Source organism: Suncus etruscus, chromosome 13 (assembly GCF_024139225.1).
Source record: "Suncus etruscus isolate mSunEtr1 chromosome 13, mSunEtr1.pri.cur, whole genome shotgun sequence".
In the NCBI taxonomy this organism is placed as follows: Eukaryota; Metazoa; Chordata; class Mammalia; order Eulipotyphla; family Soricidae; genus Suncus; species Suncus etruscus.
This window is the reverse complement of record NC_064860.1, coordinates 89894370-89916533: the sequence shown is the minus strand read 5'-3', so window position 1 is coordinate 89916533 and position 22164 is coordinate 89894370. Positions and strand designations below refer to the sequence as shown.

Genomic DNA, 22164 nt, shown 5'->3' with positions numbered 1-22164 from the left:
GTTGTCCTATCACTCTGGCCCCTGGCTGATTCAATTTTTATGCCCACCAACAAATTTTCTTTTCCTTGACATCCTCACCAACATCATTTATAATTTAATACCATTTGTTTTTTAACAAAAACTTTCCTCATCAGTGTAGCTCATTGTGGTTTTAATTTACATTTTCTTAATAATGAGTAATGTTGAGAATTGTTTATCTGTCTATGGACTATTTATATTAGTAATTAGAAATTCTGTACAGATCTTTTGCCAATATTTAGATGAGTTGCTTGCTTTTTAAATAATTTGTGTCAATTCTTTATGTATTTTGATTATTAAATACTGTCAGACATTTGATGTGTAAGTATTTTTTTCTAATAGCTAAGTGGCATTTTTGTTTTTGTGGTAGTTTTCATTTTTGATTTTGTAGAAGCTTTTAATTTGATGCAGTCAGCTTATTTCCTTGCCATCAGATTTGTTTTCAAATAATGTCAAGTTTATGTTTAGGAATATATCTCCTATTTTTATCCACATATTTTATTTTATTTTACATATAAATATGGATTATTTTTAGTTTATATTGGTAAATAACATTAACTTAAATTTATTTTTATTGTTTATCTTTACCTTCATTTTTTTTGCTACTGGGGACTGGAATTTCAAAACATTCTCAGACTAAAACCATGAAATGTAGGGGCTGGAGAGACAGCATGGAGGCGGCATCTTTGCCTTGCTTACAGAAGGACGGTGGTTCGAATCCCGGCCTCCCATATGGTTCCCCGAGCCTGCCAGGGGCAATTTCTGAGCATAGAGCCAGGAGTAACTCCTGAGCGCTGCCGGGTGTGACCCAAAAACAAAAAAACAAAACGAACAAACAAACAAACAAAAAACCCCATAAAATGCTTCATTTGTATTATAGGACATGCTGTAGTATGTGTATTATATGAATGTTTCACCTGTATGATATGATATGCATATGTATTATATGCTTTTATGGTACTATCACTAGACATGCTTAATAGTAAAGTAATGGTATTTTGTTTATTTCTCATAAATTGCACATGGATATTTAAGGACTTAAATTTAAGGACTTCTGTCTTTTATTTGAAAATATATTTAGTTTATATGAATTTGACATATGCTGGGCCATTACTCAATCTTTTTATTTCATGTTTTATACTAACATTGATTTTTTTAATTTTTTTATTTGTGCATACTTTTTTTTGTCATTTTCTTCAGCTTTAATTTTACTTTCCCTGACTTTGATTAGTTGAGTTGTGGTTGTTTTTCAAGGAGGAACAATTTTTCTCCATTGTCATAGTTTGAAGAACATTTATTCCATTACATTATGTAAATAGGTTACCTATATATCTTAAATAAACTATAGTCTTTTTCTATAAATTTTAATATTATTTAATAGTTTATATAATTTCATAAATAAATCAATTTATTTTTCTTTCTTACCATTTCTACCATATTTATTTAATTTGCATATGTTCATAAAATTCTATAATATTTTCTCATGCTCTAAATAGTTAAATTTTACTATATTTTTTTATTTTCTTATCTTAAGCTTTTATACTATGTTTCTATTTCCTTAAACTTGATTTTCTGAATTATAACAAGAAACATTTCAGAGACATTAAAATCTGAAACACATCTTTGTATAAGACTATATAATGATTTACCATTTCACTCAGAAAAATTCAAAGCCTTTTACATTATTTCTGATTTAAATCTTGTCTCTCTGATCTCATTTACCTTCTCCTACTCCTCTTTAGGACACAGGTTTCCTTGTTGACTAAGGAAACTAACCTAGTATATTGAGCTGATTCTATTCTTTTTTTTACTTTTGTATTTGTTTTTTTTTTTCTGTTATATACCTTTTTAAAAGGCTGTTCATTGTCATTATTTTGCATATTATAACCATATTGAAGTACTGGGAATCTTAACATCACTACTGCCAGGATTGTACTCCACATGTGAGTTTACATTTCAGACTCTGTCCTCTCTGTCTCTGTCTCTCTCTCTCTCTGTCATTGATTTAAAAATAACCCTAAATTTATTCACATGAAATACACAGAAAGAATATTGGGTTAATAAAATAGTTGAGGGTACTGGTAGTTCAATACAATGTACTTTATTCTGTGTATATTAAGGTCTGTATGAATTTGAAAATGTGTACCAAATCCTTGAAATTAGTCCTATGACTTACGATGAATGAGCCAGATCCATAGGCTAAAATATTTACAAGACTAGAAGTGATGAGGTTTCCAGACCCTTTCTTAGGTCTACAAACTTACCAGCTTTGGAAATAGAATGGTACATTATAGATAGAGCAGACTTTGTGTGGCTCAGAACTGTTTTCTAATCCTGCTCTATTGATTAGAAGGCCTCTGACTCTACATAGGTTCAGTTTATATTCACTCATTATAGGAACATTTATAGAGGATCCAGCTGTTTTGGGGGCTGGGAATAAAAAAAAGGGAACAAAATACACCAAATATCTGCCCTTTAAAATTTTGTTTCGGTATGGCCTTTATTTTAACAATTAGTTATCTGTAGACTTTAAACTTGTCATCTTAAAAAGCAGGCTATCACTTCTACTTCACATGATTGGAAGAAAACATATGGCACTAAATTATATGGGTACTAAAGTTCTAAGAGAATTTTCCTTCTCTTTGTAATGTATTTTTCTTCACACTTTTTCTAGCACTTACTATCATACTCAGGAAATTCACTCAGTATTTGGTACATAGAAAGCCTGAATAAATTGCATCCAGGTAGACTGAATTCAATACCAGTGTTCTGGAATGTTCTGAAGATACTGCAAATAATTTCACTAGAAGGTGCAGCATTACTAGTAATGTGTTTTTCACTCCTTCCCTAAAGATAATGGATTTTTTTTAGTAGGGTAAAATAGAAAATTTTGGAAAGTATTGTAAAATGTTCTTGCAATCTCTGAAGTTTATCTTAAAGTTTCTAACAGTGAGAACTTGATTACTCTTTTTTATTTTTTCATTTAAAGTATTGTGATATACAAAGTTATTCATGGTTGAATTTTAGACATACTATGTCTTTGCACCAATCCCACACCAGATCCCACACCAAAGAACTTTCCATGCTCTTTCCCTTCCCCCAACAACCCCTAGTCTGCCATAATAATAACAGGCACCATTTTAAGTTTGATTGTTAAAGTCTGGATCTTTTGATTTAATTCGTGGTTTGAATATTTAGTCTTGTCTTTCTTTTTTTTTTGTTTTTATTTTTTTTGTTTGTTTGTTTTTGGGCCACACCTGGTGATGCTCAGGGCTGGCTATATGCTCAGAAATCACTCCTGGCTTGGGGGATCGTATGGGACGCAGGGGGATTGAACAAAAGTCCCTCCTAGGCTAGCGCACGCAAGACAGATGCCTTACGCCCTTCAGCACCATTCTGGACCCTCTGTCTTCCCTTAACACCATCAGTGTACCTGCATTTCCTGGACTCCTGTCTCCTTATTTCATATTAGTCTCTCTCTCTCTCTCTCTCTCTCTCTCTCTCTCTCTCTCTCTCTCTCTCATCTCTCTCTCCCTTCTCTCTTTCACTCCCTTCTCTCTCCTCTCTTTCTCTCCCTTCTCTCTCTCCTCTCTCTCTCCCTCTCTCTCTTTCTCTCTCTCTCCTGTGTGTTTCTTTCCTTATCCTCATTGTCCTGTGGACAAGAGTGTTCTAGGCAACCACATTTAAACTATTGTATTTCCTCATGCAGTTATTCTAAATACCACATATAACTACCTAAATAAATAAATAATAAATCTAAATACCACATCCTGTATTTATCCTCTGGCTTATTTGATTTAATACAGTATCTTTCAGTTTCATCCATCCATGTTGCAGCAAATTGCAATGATTGCATCATTTCTTATAGCTATGTTGTATTCTATTGTTATATGTATCATATCTTTATGATCTATTCATTTGTTGTTAGAAATCTAGGTTGTTTCCCACTCAGCTGTGACCCTGAGGACTGCAACATATAGTTGTTTGCATATGTTCTTTTGAATGTATATATTTTTATTCTGGAGATAGATACCCAAAAGTAGAATTGCTGTGTCATAACGCACCTCAATTCTGAGTTTACTGAGAAACCTCTATAATGTTTTCCATGGTGATTGAACCAGACAACATTTCCACCAGCAGTGCATTAATGTTCCTGTTTAGCCACATCTCTACCAACACACATTGCTCCTAGTATTTTTCATATGTGTCATTCTCACCGGTGTAAAATGATATCCCAGTGTCTTGATTTTTATTTTCCTAATGATAAATAATGATGAGAATTTTTTTCTTTTGCTATTGACCATCATTGTTCTGCTTTGTATATTATGTGTTCATTTCCTTTCCCCAATTTTAATGGGGTTTTTAGATTGGGGAGGGTTAATCTTTGTGAGTATTTTGTTTATTCTGAACTTCAAACCCTTTATCAGATATATTTAGTGCAAATATATTCTCTCACTCCTGTCTTTTGCCATATAGAAACTTTTAATTTGATATAGGCCCATTTGTTCAGTTTTGGTTCTGTAAACTTTGCCTTTGTAATCCTATTGTTAAAACCTCCCCAGAGATCTAGGTCTTGGAACATTCTGCCGATGTTTTCCTCAGTGTAGTTTATAGATTCAGGTTTGATCTCAAGGTTTTTGAGCCACTTTGAGTAGACTTATGTGAAGGTGTGAAGTATGGGTCCAACTTTAATTGTTTTACATTATCTTTTTTTTTGTTTTTGTTTTTGTTTTTGGGTCACACCCAGCAGTGCTCAGGGGTTACGCCTAGCTCCACACTCAGAAATTGTTCCTGGCAGGCTCGGGGACCATATGGGATGCTGGGATTCAAACCAATGACCTTCTGCATGAAAGGCAAGCACCTTACCTCCATGCTATCTCTCCGGCCCCGTTTTACATTATCTTAGCTTCTTGAAAATGTTTGCCATAGAGGCGGTGGTGGATGTTAAAGGGAATGATGGGAAGGAAACGTGGGGGACATTGGTGGTGGAAAATGTGTACTGGTGAAGGGTCAGTTGTTGGACATTGGATGACTAAAACTCAATCATGAACAACTTTGTAACAGTATCTCATAGTGATTTAATTAAAAATTTTAATTAGGGGACTGGAGCGATTGCACAGTGGGTCTGGCATTTATTTGCCTTACATGTGGCCAACCTGGGTCTTATCCTCAGCATCCCATATGATCCTCTGACTCTGCCAAGAGTAATTTCTGAGCACATATCCAGGAGTAATATCCCTGAGCTCCGCTGGGAATGGCCTAAAAACAAAAGAAAAAGCTTCTTAAAAATTAGTTGACCATAAATGTGGGGGTTTGTTATTGGATTTTCTACTTTGACCCACTGGTCAAAAAGACCCCATTGCCTTTATCCAATACCATGCATGCTATTTTGATGATTATAGATTTCTGGTAGAGCTTCGAGTTAGGTAATGAGATGCCTCACAGTTTCTTGTTTTTCAGTCAAATTTTGCCTATTCTGAGTCCTTTATGATTCAACACAAACTTTGTAATTGACTAAGTCCTTGAAAAATTTTGTCTGAATTTTAATAGGGATTTTGTTCTAGCTCTATAGGAGTTTATTTTGAAATATTGATTCTTCCAGTCCATGAGCATGCAATGTTTTCCCATTTCCTTAGGTCTCTACCAATTTGTAGTGGGTATTATTCAAAAGTGTTAATATCTGTAAAGTAGAATAAAGTTTTAGCAGCAGTTATAGTTCTCTTAACTCCATATAGAAAACCTTGACTTCCTGTAATTTTAGTGTTTAATTTTCAAAGAACACCTAACACCTAAGAATATTTTTCTGTTTTGATCATATATTTTCTTGCTTAAAACACAACTCTCAATTTTTTTACATATTCCTTACATTTATTCTGTTATAAACCTTTATTCCAACTCACACCAATCTATTTTACTTTTTTTTGGGGGGGGTGTCATATCCGGCAACACTCAGGGATTACTCCTGGCTCTATGCTCAGAAATCACTCCTAGCAGGCTTGGGGGACCACATGGGATGCCAGGATTCAAATCACCAACCCTCTGCATGCAAGGCAAATGATTCACCTCCATGCTATCTCTCCGGCCCCAATCTGTTTCACTTTTAATCGGATTCCTTTCTTTTCCAATATTTATATTTTCATCAATTATATTTTTTTTGCTTAAAATAATTATCTACATTCCTTATAGCTATATCTTGTAAGCAACATATAAAGACACTGAGGACAACTTGATTTTTCTAAGAAATTTAGAAGCCAGTTGCTTATCATTCTCCCATTTAACAAGACAAAATGATACAATTCAGTACTTGTTCAAGATTTTTTCTGCAGAACATTTTTGTTTTCTTTGTTTTTTGGGGGTCACACCTAGTGGTGTTCCAGGACTACCCCTGGTTCTACACTCAGGATTTACTCCTGGAAGGCTCAAGGAATCATGGGATTCAGGGGATGGAACCTGGATCTACTGGGTACAAGGCAAGTGTCCTACCTGCTGTACTATTACTCTGGCTCCTATAGAACTTTTCTGCATTTAAGACATTAGCACAGTCCTATAAATTGCATAAGGCTTCAGAATACTCACAACCAAAGATGTTATAATATCTACTATACTTGGTAAAAGGTTTTCTTCATATTGTAAATTAACCAAGAAGATATTTTTTAAGAGTATTATCCTTAGCATTTTGTTTTCTAGAAAAAATAAAGACATTAAATAGTTTAAAAACCCATATAGGGGTCCGAGAGATAGCAAGGAGGTAGGGCATTGGCCTTGCATGTAGAGGACGGTGGTTCAAATCCCAGCATCCCATATGGTCCCCTGAGCCTGCCAAGAGCAATTTCTGAGTGTAGAGCCAGGAGTAGCCAGCCCCTGAGCACTGTCGGGTGTGACCCCAAAACAAAAACCAAATAAAACAAAACAAACAAAATGTGTAAAACACCCATATAGATTGCCATGAAACAGCAAGAATTTTATGCCTGTAGATAAGTTTTAGTTTTCGTAAGGTCAAGAGTAGGTTTGATACCTGGAGACAAAGCTGCCATGAAATAAAGTTATCTTAATAATAGCTTGCATTTTCATATACTGGGCAGACTAACAGTATGGTTTGAAAAAAATTTGATCACAGTAATTTAGCATATTTCTGCCCAATTTCCATTCTTAGAAACTACTCAAGTTAAAGCAATTTTTTCTAGCAATGGGGATAAGAGTTTTAAAAGGCATATTATTTTTTCTTCTTTAGTTATCAGCATCTGATTCATTAACATACAAATTATAACTTCTCCTGGTTGAAGGATCCCCTCTGGAGGGGAGGGTTAGAAAAGAAGTGTTAGTGCAGTTCCTAGATACATTTGAGTCTCTGAAACTTCCAGTGTCTTTCTTTTACATCTTAAAATAGGAGTATTTTGAAATTGAGGTCTAATGTCCATACTACTTATGTGTAGCAGCAACTTCTGGAAAAAAAATCGTAAAACAGGCAGTCTTTGCCATTCTCTTTCTTAGATTTTCTTTAATTTATTTTCTTGAGGGGATTTTATTTCTTTCTGATTTAACTTCTCCAGTGTAACGTTCCATTACCTGCTGTAACTTGTGTGGCTAGGAGCTTTTAATCTCTTAAAGTTGTAGGAAGGGATGTCACCCCAATCCCTGCAAAGGTTACCTAATAGATACCAGGGAGTCATTGAATTGCATGTCTCCATCAAAGACCTTGGCACTGCACCCCAGATAAGCTCTGGGTTCTGATCTGGCATCGGACATGGGACATAGCTGTATGCCAAGCCCAGTCTAGGCTGTGGCTTTTGGAGGACCTTGCTTCTGGATAGTGAGAGATAAAAAGTTCTAAAGTTCAGCCTCAAGAGATCAGCAAGTTAGTTGTAGTTGTTTCTGCCAGGTCTTGTGGCTCTTTCAGAGGAGGCCTGCTGTGCAGGCTTCATTTACATCTCAATTGTCGCCTGTTGGTCTCTGTAGTTTGTTCCCCCTAGTTGGGCTGAGAGTGAGATATGAGAAAGGATTCTTGGCTGATGTTTATTTTATTAGATAATCCCCACCAAAATCTTAAAGTTCTTCCACTAGTGAGACTTATAAGGGGGGTTGTCTTCTAACGAGGATCAAATATTCACTGAGGTTATTACAGTCCTCCCACAGCCCCTTAGATGTCCAAAGAGAGCATACAATCTCAGCAGATTTTTAGTTACTTCCTTTCTCTTGAGGATCTTCACTGCAGGTCCCTTCCTGGTCACCAGTTAATGATTTTGGTTGGAGGTGCCTGAGTTACTTACGTGAAGTGGGAAGGAGAGAAGTGGCCATCCTGAGAAGAATTACTCCTTCTCTCTCTCCACCTTTGGTCATCCAGGGAATGGCTAGTTAGATCAAGAATTATGGGCCTTGCTGTGTCAAGGAAAGCCAAATCAGTCCTAGATCTTTTCAGGTCTTTTGAGTTGTCTTCCATCACTAAAAAGAATTTCAGGAGGAGATGTCAATGAATTTGGAAATTCTGAGGAAGGGGAGGGAAAGGAGAAGAGAGAGAAAGACATGCTTAACAGAAATTACAGGCTTCTCTAAAGGTGGGGAGAACCCCAATACACAACCCAGCATGTAAGTAGGAAAATACAAAACTCAAGAGGGAAGATACAAGCAACACTTGCATGCAAGAAATATGTCCATAGACCCAAGGAGTACATACATGTACAAAACTCTATCCAATGGCAGAGAAAGCCCTTGTATACATTTCAGAGTGAAAGTATGAATGCGTAAAAATACACATCTCAAGAGGAGAGATGTGAGCAACATGTGTTCAGGTACCACGTGTCCAGGAAATACATTTTCGCCGCAAAAATACATGGTCCCAGGAAGCTTATGTAAACCACATTTGACTCTTGCAGCAGTTCTAAATGTCCATTTAGTGGGTCAATAAGTACTGTGTGTACATTTTACCTGGTCTGTTGTGCATTTTATCTCCTTGTGTGTCCATGCTGCTTTTGATGAAAGTCTCTTATTATTGTAAATACTTCACATACTTAGTTTTCTGAGAAAAATACTAAAGAAAAGTATAGAGTCTAGTTTTATTAGAAAGGGGCATGTCATGCCATCAAAGGGGGCTGCTAAATCTCCCATGTGGTGGCTATTAATCTCAGGCAGCACAGGGACTCCACACAAAATAACAACTCAGATGATAAAAAAATATGAAGTAATGGAGCTGGAAATTTTTGAAGTCAGGTTTCAAAATTCAAAATTTGGTGCTGCATTGCCAACATATTTCTAAAATGACAGTCGCTGGGCAATATTCCATAATTTTTATGATTTATGTCTTAAATGAGATGACTGGGAACATATCAAAATTTATAGCCTCAAATTGTTACATTGTGCTGCTCTCAATACTGGTTTATATGATAGAAATACTTTCACTGCTTAGCTTATACTTTTCTTTTTAAATTACCTTTTTGAGTTTACATTTCTTTTATATATAACCTTCCCTAAGATTAAATTCAGTTAGTCTCTTCATATTTCAATATAATACTTGTTCTTTTCAACTGCAAAAAATCCTCAGAGATTTTGTAGGTACTTTCACAATATATTTAGAAAGTGAATTTGGTTGTAGTACATAGTATTTTCATGACAAATGGCTCTTGTAAGATATTTCAAAATGAATTTGATTTAGTTGGTGCGTGGATTTTCAAGTTATTTTCTCAATTCTGAGCCTTATCAGTGTTGAATAATAGTTGACTGAATGAGAGTATATTGTCTTTGTAGCCAGTAGGGAAACATGTAGAAGATGTCCTATGTACAAACAACCTAAGAGAATGTTATACTTTCTCTTTTAGATGACTTGTTTTGCATATGAACTTTGTTCAAAAGGTTTGCCAAACAGTGGTTCTTAAGCAGGGTTAAAGTATTCACCTGGGAAGGTTAAAAAAATTATATTATCAGACTCCAATCACAGATAACATGAATTGCAAAATAAAGTCACCATGCTTCCAGATTCTCTTTTCTGGCTCATCTCCTTCCATAATGCAGTTTAATGACACTCACACACCAGTCCAATCGTTGATGATGCAGATTGTGGAGCATATTCTAAAACAGCAGCAGAACAACATGAGAAGGTTGGGAGAAGACTACAGTCATATCTTGAAGATGAATTCAGAACTTTGAGGGGGAAATGTTGCTTATATAGAAAAAAAATCTTTCATTATAATCCACAAACATTCAACCTAGTTTCTAGTTTCTGTCTAAGGAAACTCCCCCCCCCCCACTATATATCCCGTGACTGTATGCTTCTTGTAGTGATAAGGGTGTGTGTGTGTGTGTGTGTGTGTGTGTGTGTGTGTGTGTGTGTGTGTGTGTGTGTGTGTTATTGTTATGTAGTAAGGGTATTTCTCTTCAACATCTAAGTATATTGTAGCTTATAAAAAGTGAGAGCAAGAATTTTATGCGGAAAGGGATCTGAGCACTTCTGGCAAAGTTTAAGAAAGAAAATAGATATTCAGAAAGAAGAGCAGAAAACCTGTAAATATCTATGTGAAGCAGTTCCTGATAGGTGGATAATAACTGGTGTTTTTAAAACAACTGTAAGTAATCTAGGTTATTTAGTACATTTTATGTTTGTTTTCTTAGTGAATTATTTTATTTTTAAAGACTCATAGCATCACTGAAGACTATCAGTGATTTAAAAATGTTTTTACATAGCCAACTCTCTACGATTCATTCTTTTTGTTTTGTTTTGTTTTGTTTTGTTTTGAGGCCACATCCAGTGGTGCTCAGGTGCTCAGGGGTTACTCCTGGCTCTGGGCTCAGAAATCACTCCTGGCAGGCTTAGAAGGACCATATGGGAACTCGGGTCTGTCCCAGATTGGCTGCATATAAGGCAAACATCCTACCACTGTGCCATCACTCTGGCCTTACTGCAATTCATTCTTAATTAAGCTAAGGAGGTTATGAATAATATGTATAATATGTATAAACAATAAGAAATCATTTATCATATGAATCACTCATACTGGTAAATAGAACACTTATTGAAAATCATGTCTTACTTATGAAATAATATATAGAAAGCTTTATGTATTATATTGAGTGATATTTAATATTTACATCTTCTATAAGTCTTACTTAATACTTTATGCCACTAAATTGTTACTCCTATTTATCAATAAACTTTGCAATAGCAATTTTTAAAATGTTTTCAGTTTTTGAGAACTTATCTATGTTTATGTATTGTATGTATGTGTGTACATATCATAAATCTTTGTCCATTATCCACTGATGGACTCATAAGCCATTTTTAATTTCTTCTTTATTAGAAATAATGCTACTATTGCCATTATAGTACAAGCATAATATCAAGCTAGTTTCTGTTTTTTATTGTTATATTTCCAGAAATGGGTTTGCTACATCATATTGCATTTCTAGTATTATATTTTTAATTACACACAATGTTTTCCATAATGGCTATATGAATTTATAATCTCATTAACAAGGGTGAGGTTCCACAAGGGTTCCCTGAACTATTCATACATAAATAACAAAAAAAAATGACAATTTTAAGTATCAAGTTCTGTAATAGGAAGATGCAAAAGACAAGAAAAAGATAAGAGTAGAGTGAATCATCCAATTTGGGATGTAATAAATAGTTTTTTTTTCAGTTTTACAACAATAAAAGAAATTACCAAAGGCTTGACTATAGGCAAGAAAAAATATATTTATTGAGTACCTTTCTAGAGGGCAGTGGGCAAGACTGAAAAAGACAATTTGCACAGCTTGTGGGGTTGCTGGATTTAAACAGCCTTAGAACAGAGATGTTGCCTGTTGCTTTTTTCAAGATCTAAGTTTAGTGGAGCTTATGGAAAGGGAGATATAAAAATTAGGAGTTATAAAAATTTTACAGGGAATTTTCTTGATGTGAATTTTCACAGTAGACAATGTTCCCTCTGGTCAAAAGATGTTTTGAGAATGTGACTGTGTCAACTAGTCTGCACAGTTTAGTTCAGGATGTTATTTTGTGGTTGATATTGAAGCCCAGTTTTGGGGAGTGAGGAAGATTGAGTGCAAGTGAGAACTAAGAGAGCATCTCTAGAGAGAAGTGGAACTAAGCACCAATTTGCAAGGAACTGAATGTGCCATAGTGTGAGATTAATAAAAATGATCTATGTTTTTTTGAACATTACATTGGATGGGCCATGCTGCGTGCAGATTTTATACTTAGGCTTCTTTGTTTTCTCTATATCACATACATCACAGTAGCATAATATTGCCATTCTGTTTGTGACAAATAAATAAGAATTCTCAAAAGAAGTCATGTATGAAGAAAGTTTACTCTCAAAACTTGTTTAAGATAGGCTGTTAAGAATTTGGCTGGTAAATAGTTTTCACACCAATATAAGTCTTTCCTAATAAGTAAGGGTAGATAGCTTATTGCATATAGGCTAGCATTGTGAACTATGCTGAAAAACTTTCTTTGAATCTGGAATTTTGATATATGCTAAGCAGAGGGCTACAGCCCTCAGTTAAACTAACAAACAAGCAATCAAAAGGAAGCAACCTTTGCTACTGAGTATATAATAGGTTTCCTTAGGCATAAACAACACAAGATGTTCCTACAATTTTTTGTAGTCGGGGTGAGTGTGCTGTGTAACTTAATGAGAGGGAAAATCATACGTTGATTCCTTCAGAATCTAAATGTTTTCTTTATGATCCAGTAAAGCCTTACTGCTTGGCAACCATAAATATTACCTGAGTGCAATTATATGATAAGGGTAATCATGAGACAATCTAGAAAATTTTGTAACACGGTAGATCTTAAGTATTTCCAGTGTATATTCTTTGAATATCTAGTTATAAAATTTGTTGATCAAATAAAAGAATTGACTTAGCAATAAGTAGAAGCATTAGTGTCCTTATTTTTGTATGATCTTTTAAAAAGTTGGAAAATACTCAGCCCAGTTTGATGTTATAATATATCTCAAGTTCTCAAATTTGGCTCTGAATTACTTTTTTTTATTTTTTTAAGTTACTTCAAATGACAGATGTGTTGACTTCGAGGGGTGTTGAAACAAAGGTACTAGCTGCAAGGTATTTTAACTCAGAACTAGAGAAGATTCAATAATGAACTATTACACAAGCTTCAGAATATTGTAGTTTGTATTTCAAGGTGACCTTTTTTTTAAATGGATGAGAACTTAACTTGATTGTCTATGACACATGAAAAGCCAACCATAGTATTGCAGAATTACACTTAAAAAATGTATTATTACTTGCAAGTGACCCAACTGGGGTTCAGCACCACCAGGAATTTTCCCTGAATACAGAAACTCCCCCAATTATATTATGGAATAATACCACACACCAGATATTTTATATAATTTAAGTAAGAAAATTCTATACAAGGCTTATTTGAAAAGAAAGTCCTAAACAAAAGAAATTTCTGAAATTTTAATGAGCTTCAGATCCTACCCAAAGGAATTTCTGATCAACAGGGGAATCTTTGAATTTTGTATGGACTACATCTTTGTAGTTTTATAATTTGCTTGACTTTTTTCTCTGTTTAACTGACTAGTGTTGTTATGATCTTCCCAGGCAGTCAGTCCCATTAGGCAGGTTTTATGTTTCCTTTTAATTGTTATCTCACTCTGGAATGAGACAGAATCATGAAAATGACTATTCTGATTTCTCCTGATTATTATTATTATTTGTCTTAATAACACCTCAAATAGCCTTTTCTAAGACTCAGTAAATTTAAGAACAATGCTTCTTAAGTATGGTTGGGCTTGGATTTAGCCTTTATTTCTTGTATAACAGGAGAGGATTTATAGTTCATACATGGACTTTTCCTGGGAGTTGTTAATAGATCTCAAGACAGTGACTCCACGACAATACAGTATTTTAAGTGTGGCTTGCTTCAGAAACTACATTGTTTTGTTGTGCTTATATCCTTGTATGTTTTTGTGCTTTTCTCATATTATTTTCTCTTAGCTAGCGATAAATCTTACAATATTTATTACATTTGCAAAACAAATTTGTGTTATTTATATTTATAAAAGCAAGCAAAACCTTTTTGTTATATTCTTTGTTTATGATAGAGTCATGAAAATGTGGGCCTTATACATGTGGCCTAGATCTTTCTGTTATGTTAGAGTTAGGGTAAGAAATTGTTTTGTATGACAAGTTTAATCTTTTGGACAAAAGCTGGAATGGAAATTTCAGTTCTATTGCTGATATAAATCTACCTAGACAGTGTTACATGCAGATTTAAGTTCATTTTTAATCATTGTGTAGATTACTCATGTAAGCTTTTGTTTTTAGAGGCACATTTAAGGCATGTGAGTGTTGTTTGGATATGCTGGTATTTGTTTGTCATTACGTTTAAAAGTAAAATTCCTGAAGTAGTAGTGGTAACCATCATAACCTGATTTTTTCGACCTAAATACATGATAATATTTTATTTTCTATAGCATGATATTTGACATCTTGCTTTTCAGTTTTCCAGAGAGGTGGTCACTCAGAGCCTATACGTCTGTTCTGTATTTTGAACCTTGGATGAGAATATTTATTCAGGCCAAAAGAGTAAAAACAAAACACTTATGTTACTGTCTCTACAGACCCAGGTAATTTATCTAGTTTTGATTTTTTATCATGTAGAGTTAATGTGAGGACTGGAATAAAAATATATTGTTTTTATTTTTGCTCTTTTTTGGTCTTTGGGTCACATCCAGCTACGCCCAGGAGTTACTTCTGGCTCTGGGCACAGAAGTCACTCCTGGCAGGCTCAGGGTTCCATAAGGGATGCTGGTATTTGAACCAGGGTTTGTCCTGTGTTGGCCTTGTGCAAGACAAACACCTTACTGCTGTGCTATCTCTCTGGCCCCTAAAAATATATTGTTTTTAAATATGAAGATGTTTAGCACAGTCCCTGCCATGTTGAGAAGCAAGTGTGGTTACTATCTTAGAGTAGTAGCAAGTTGATGGGATAAACACCAGGTATAAGTCAATCTTGTAGGAATTTGGGGATTCAATAAAAGTCACAACAAAACAATGTCAAAAAATGTTCTGACATCATAAAGCTTACATTCTAGTGTGTGTGTGTGTGTGTGTGTGTGTGTGTGTGTGTGTGTGTGTGTGTGTGTGTGTATTGTAATTAGCTGGAGCGGTAGGATAAAAAGAAAATAATAGGTAATCCAAAGAACCATGGGGAAAAAAAGTCAGAGTCAATAAATCAGGAGTTGGAAACATAACTGGGACATTTGACTCTTAGAAAATAGTTACCTTAGAAATTTTGAAATTCTGGAAGTTAGAGGATTCTCTCCAAGATGGATGATACCCATGTCTAGAAGACTGGCTTCTGTTTTCTAGGATTTCTGCATCAAGTCTCTGAGAGTTTTTTATATTGCAGGACTGGTTCCAATTAAAGTAAATAATTCAGTAGAATGAGGTAGAAACTACAGTCTTTTAGAAGATCCCCAAAAGTCTTTTAAAAGACATAGTCACGCAGGCTAGCCTAAATCTCATCTGGATGGTTACATAAAGGCCGATCTATAGTGTCTCTTACCTAAGAGGTTGGATACCACAATAAGTCAGGTGAAATTTTTATGAAAGCTATTTGACAAGAAGAGAGGAAAATACATGTAAAGATTGGAGAATGGCTAATATTAGCAGTCACAGTGACTGGAAAGAAATTAGGCAGATGAAAGCAAATCCAAGAGGGCCTTAAGCAATATGGCTGTATTGACAGTACAAAGATTTTTTAAAAGGGAATGAAAGTCGTGATTTATACTTTGTATACTTTGAAAAGATTACCCTGGGTGCTGAGTATAAAGTTGATTTTTATGAGGCAGAAAAGAAGAAAGTAAGATAAGATAGATACTATTATTATAGACAAGCTTAGAAATTATATAGTCTCTTGAACTAGACTGATACTAATGAAAGTAATTACGAGAAGTGCTCAGATTACTGATATGTTATAAAGATAGCACCTAAAGAACTTGCTTATGGTTTGGATATGGGTGGAATGAGATTGAATAATGTCTTGGACTTTTCCACCCTGAGCAGAGCAAAAATTGAGAATGATCTAGGAGGTGCTGGTTTGGGGCAGGGTTTTGGAATAATGATGTTCTCTTTCCTTATTCTGGATAAACTAATTTGAGAGATACATTAGATATTCACATATAATTGTCAGCATTAGATTACCCCCCAAAATTCATGTCCATGCAACACTGCATTGAGTAACTCAGAGTTATAACTATTTTCCAGTGTGAATGAATGAGGTAAGCTTTCATAATTAAAAAAATACTGAAGATTATGCATTTTTCAAGTGTAGCTTTGGTGGTTAGGATGATTTTTTTTTGTCAACATAAATGAAAGTTTATAACTAGAGCTTTCTTCTAATCTTTTAAATCAAATTAAACTTTTTTTTTGGTGTTTGGACACACCTGGTGACGCTCAGGGGTCACTCCTGTTTATGCACTCAGAAATCACTCCTGGCATGGGGGATCATATGGGACACTGGGGGATCGCTAACTGACCTAAGTTAGCACATACAAAGCAAATGCCCTACCACCTACACCACCACTCTGGCCCCTCAACTTAAAATTTTAAAGTAGTATATGTGCTAAGCAAAAAATATTTTATAAAGTTTTACTAATATGAAAGTTAAATGCTAATAACAGTCTGAAATTTTTCAGTGGGTTCTGATTGTGATAGGTACTCAGGCTTCTCTATATGCTATATGCTGACTTCCACATCCAAAAACCTTCACATTTAAAAAATTTAAATAATTTTATTTCCATTGAAAAGTAGTTCCTTATAATTTTTAATACAGTGAAAAGAAATAGAAATTCACAATACAGAGTTACATATTAGAAAAATGCAAAATGACCAAAGCCCCCTTTGCTACCTGCCATTTACTTTGTACTCTAGCCCTTATCTCCCTGTAAGGGAACTTCTGTTGAGTTGATAAACACAATTTTGGACTGTCTTCTTCACACATACACACATTTTACACACACACACACACACACACACACACACACACACAGACAAACACACACTTGATAACTACCTTTTTTTGCTTATTTGTTTGTTTAGGGGCCACACCCAATGACGCCCAGGGGTTACTCCTGGCTTGGGGGACCATGTGGGACTCTGGGGCGATCAAACTGAGGTCCATCGTGGGTCAACCGTATGTAAGGCAAATGCCCTACCACTGTGCTATCACTCCGGCTCACACATACACACATATACTTTTTTATAAAAAAAAATCATATATAGGGGCCCGGAGAGATAGCACAGCGGAGTTTGCCTTGCAAGCAGCCAATCCAGGACCAAAGGTGGTTGGTTCGAATCCCGGTGTCCCATATGGTCCCCCGTGCCTGCCAGGAGCTATTTCTGAGCAGACAGCCAGGAGTAACCCCTGAGCATCGCCAGAAACCAAAAAAAAAAAAAAAAAAAATCATATGTAGCTTGTCTTCATTTGGCAATTACTTTGAATTCATTATGTCATTGTTAAATAAAATACACATACACAAATATACTTAAATGCACACATACACCATAGACTTTTTTTTAAACAAGATCATGTAGATCTGTCTTCATTTAGCAACTATTTTGAATTCATCATCTGTCATTGTTAAGGGAAATTCAACAATGACATTTATTTAAACATTGTTAAATGTTTAGTTTATCTCTGTTGATTTATATTTAGGAGTTTAGGGTTTTTATTGTTCATACTTTGCAATAATTGGACATACATATACTTGTGCTAATATGTAATAATTTCTACATAGGTAATATGCAGAAAAATATAAAAATTAATTTGTAGGTAGAAGTTAGGTGCACTACTAATTTTGATGGTGCTATTAATTATCCTTACTACAATAAGTAAAACCCCAATTTAATTATACACAGATAATATATTAGTGTCATTTATCCTGGTTTCGAAACCAAAGTTCCTATTAACATTAATTTTATTTTTCAATTTTTACTACTCTAAAGAGCAAGCCTTTTATATTGTTTTAATTTTCAATCCATTCAATATTTTTCATTGATCTTATTTTTAAAGCTCTTTATAAAAAATATTCAGTACTTTGTATAGAATGTAGAGATAGCAAAAAAAATAATGTTATTAAACTGATAGAATAAGGTAAGAACTAGATGTGAAATGTCCTAGTAAGAACAGAGTATGTACTAAAATGTGACAGAACAAAATGGAGTTTAGAGAGAAAAGAAACACAGTTTGGAGATGGAGGCTGAACCCAAGGATTGTGGGCAGCAGCAAAGTAAATCAGTTTTGAAGATAAGTTTGGAAAAAACCATCTGATTGCAGAAAAACTGGAGGCCGAATTCTCGAGAAACACAATTTCTTTGACTTCGATTGCCAGCTCTAAGACACAGAGTCAGGTGGATTCTCTTCCTGTCTTTCAGTGCATTTATTGAAGGCGTTCTCAGTTCACCCAGAGGAAAAATAGGTTTCTTGGGCTGATGGATGCCCCCCATTAGGATGGGTTGTAACTGAACTTATTCTTTTGTAAGAATGGGCTTAATAGATTTTTTTTAGTCTGTTTTAATTGCTCTGCACAATAATAAAATGTTAAGTTGTAAGCCAGCATGCAATCATCTGAAATGTATAAATCATCTTAAATCCGGTTAGCTCAATAATGTAAACATGCAAAGTCTATTTCTTTTGGTCTTTCTTGTTTAAAATCAATGTAGCACTAGCACTTTTGCTTTCTGCCTTTGCTTTCTGTGATTGCCAACACATAGTCTGTTTGCAGTGCCTTAATTGATAGCGTCTTGGAAGGCTGTCTCATTATTTCATTTTTCCTTATTTTTCACTGTGGTTAAAAAATTGATTTTGATCAACCATTTTAACCAGCTTATGTTATTAATATATAAATGTTTTTGGAATTTGCAGATATAGTTTACTTTTTTTTTTTTTTTTTTTTTGGTTTTTGGGCCACACCCGGTAACGCTCAGGGGTTACTCCTGGCTATGCGCTCAGAAGTCGCTCCTGGCTAGGGGGACCATATGGGACGCCGGGGGATCGAACCGCGGTCCGTCTCCTAGGCTAGCGCAGGTAAGGCAGGCACCTTACCTCCAGCGCCACCGCCCGGCCCCTGATAGATATAGTTTACTTTTATTTAAAATATTTAATTAAAGTATGATGATTTAAAATGTTTTTCATACCTAGATTTTAGACATGCTGTTTCAGCACCAATCCTACCACCAGTGTCTTCTCTCCAGTAGGGCTCCCAGGTTCCTGCTCCCACCTCCCATCCCCAGCCTGCCATCTTAACAGGCATTAACATGGGTTTTATATGTATATGTATGTATATATGTAAACAAAAATAACCCCCAGATAATTCCAATGTTATCTTAGATAATAGAAACTATAATTTAATTAAATAAGTGGTAATTCCAGTATATAATGGCCAGAAATTTGTTCTTCAAAACATAGAAAAAATGTTTTTAAAATGTTCTGTTAAATGTAATGAAGTTAGGGCTGGAAAGATAGCATGGAGGTAGAGTGTTTGCCTTGCATGCAGAAGGATGGCATCGAATCCTGGCATCCCTTATGGTCCCCCAAGCCTGCCAGGAGTGATTTCTGAGCATAGAGTGCATAGACCACTGCTGGGTGTGACCCAAACCAAAAAAAAATGTAGTGAAGATAAATTAAAAATAAACATAGGTTTTGACCTAAGTGAATAATATTTATTGTAAAGGAAAATTAAGACAACAAACTGAGTTACTTTAACTTGAAATGTATGAGTCTTTTTTAAATATAATCTTAATCTAAATTTGAACATTATTAATAGCAAATAAAGGCAAAGTTATTAATATTGAATGGTTTATTAAGCCATTAAAATGGTGAATACAGAATGACAGTCTTGTTTTGTTTTTAACATTAACGGGAACATTTTTACAAATTCTCCAGATTCTTGAAAGAAAATGAATTTATTCAGTTAATCACTTTATTTTCTCTTTTTTTGTTTTTTTTTTCTTTAAAAAACAAATTGAGCAAATGATTACTCAAGATGCTTATTAAATATCAGTATTTTGTACTTTGAATCAGCACTGTTCTGAGTTCTTTAACTGTATTGACACTATTAATAAAATTATGGAGTTTTCTCTTTTGCCTAAACAAATGCCACCTTTATGCCTTAAGATACTTTGACATCAAGGGGCTGGAGATATAGTATAGCCAGGAAGGTGCTTACCTTGCAGACTGCAGACCCTAATAGCCTAATTGGTCCCCTGAGCTCTGCCAAGAGAGATACCTGATTGCAGAGCCAGGAATAAGCCCAGAAAATCCTGAGCACAGCTGGGGCAAAACAAACAAAAGGCATTTTGACTTCAATCTATGTTATATAGCTAATCATATACCACTGAGAATATAAGAGAATGGTGCAAACAGTGAGTTTAGAGTGTTTTAGGCAAAATTTATAGACTGAAGTATGTAGACTTGAGAGTTTTCAAGCTAGATAACCTTTTGCTCTGTGTGTGTGTGTGTGTGTGTGTGTATGTGTGTGTGTATGTGTGTGTGTGTGTAAGAGAGAGAGAGACCAACATTTTAAATCCTGCATTCCAGGAATTCAATATAACAAATATACATAAATAACAGTATTTCAAAATTATTCAATTTTGCTTCATTGAATTGATGAGTACAAAAATATATAGCTCTTTTAAAAATGGTCTATTGTATCTTTGTGTCATTAAACAATGTACCTAAAAAAAGCCTTCCTATATCTCAAACAAAAAGATAATAAAAATAAATTGTAGTAGTAAAAATATATAGTAATGTGTGTGTTTCTGAGCATTTAAGTTACAGATAAATATTTTATAAATTATGAAAAGCAATCTATCAAGTGATGACGATTTGGTAAGATAGCTACATATATAATAAAAATTCCAATATAGTAGTTGCATAGAAAAATGTTCTTTCAAAATTATTTTATATCATAAGTTAATATTTGTAAAAGCTGGAAATTTTATGTTTCCTGAAATTCCCCTACAGAAAAAAAAACTGCCTTATGTTAAATTACAAGGCAAGAAGCATCTCAGTAGGTGATTTATTAGCTAGATCCAACATACTTCAAGACTCTATTAATAATCACATAGCTTTGATATTACTATCTTCTTAAGGATGATTCTCATTTTATACTTTACATCGATGACTTTAGATTGTATTATTTTCCCATTTTCCTTTCAGAAAGTATCAGTATGCCACATTTTCTTTTAAGGGAGCACTTAAAAAAGAAGTTCAAAAGGCTGAAGAAGCAGTAAAATTTGGTATGTCATTACCTACCTATGATTCCACCATTATTAGACATCCAGCAAATAATTGAGTGATTATCCAGAGACATAGCACTGCTCTAGGTATTATAGGAATGACTGTCATTAATCAAAAGTACTTCCTGCTTATAGGAACCCTTGTATTCATTTTTCCATCCTAGATTTGTTTTATTATGATGTTATTAATTATTATAGGAATAATCATGAACACACTGACATGTGATATCTATTGAAACCCCAAAGGTCATAATGCTAACTTCGATCATTTTAGAGACTATTGGTATATTAGCTTTAAGGTAAAATCATCTATAGACTGATTCCTGTCTCAGCTAGGACAAATCTTCCCCAATGATCCTGAGTGTGAAAGTACCTTTTGAAAACCCATTCTATGGAATGCTGAAGATTTTTAGTCACCTAAATTATCAGGTGGGACTTTTGCTTGTGTATAGAGATTTTCATGTTCCTTTCATTGCCATGTCTAGACAATGGCCCAGGAGGGTCTTCTAGATTTAAAATGTGTTAGAGCTATGAAAGAAATGTAGAATTTTCTGCTGCTATTATCTGTAAGCCATTTGTTTCCAAGCGTGGGTCTTTAGATAAAAAATCTTCACTTAATTAAAAAAATGTATTCCGTTGTAATTACCTTGCTTATATTTTTAGCGGAACTCAAGTTGAAAGAAAAACAAACGGAAGTTAACCAGCCGGGTAGGACATCTTTGTGCTCTCTGACCAAGGTATGACACAGAAAGCGGTGTTCTTAAAAGGTTATTTCTTTCCATGTCCCTCATATTTTGGTGGGCCTATGCAAACAAAAATTGCCACTCTAACACCATTTTTAATGTGCTCCTTTGACTCTAATCCTTAAAAAGAACCCACTTAAAA

At 34.6% G+C, this 22164-nt stretch overlaps 1 protein-coding gene across 1 annotated transcript in view; it reads left to right on the top strand.

The window, feature by feature from the left end:
* The window catches only part of MORC1 (MORC family CW-type zinc finger 1), a 176424-nt gene that overhangs the window by 39376 nt on the left and 114884 nt on the right, over positions 1-22164 (top strand). The window contains exons 9-11 of the mRNA XM_049785605.1: positions 14478-14603; positions 21200-21279; positions 21943-22016. Coding sequence (XP_049641562.1) covers positions 14478-14603; positions 21200-21279; positions 21943-22016 — 280 coding nt within the window. The remainder of the gene's footprint in view (positions 1-14477; positions 14604-21199; positions 21280-21942; positions 22017-22164) is intronic.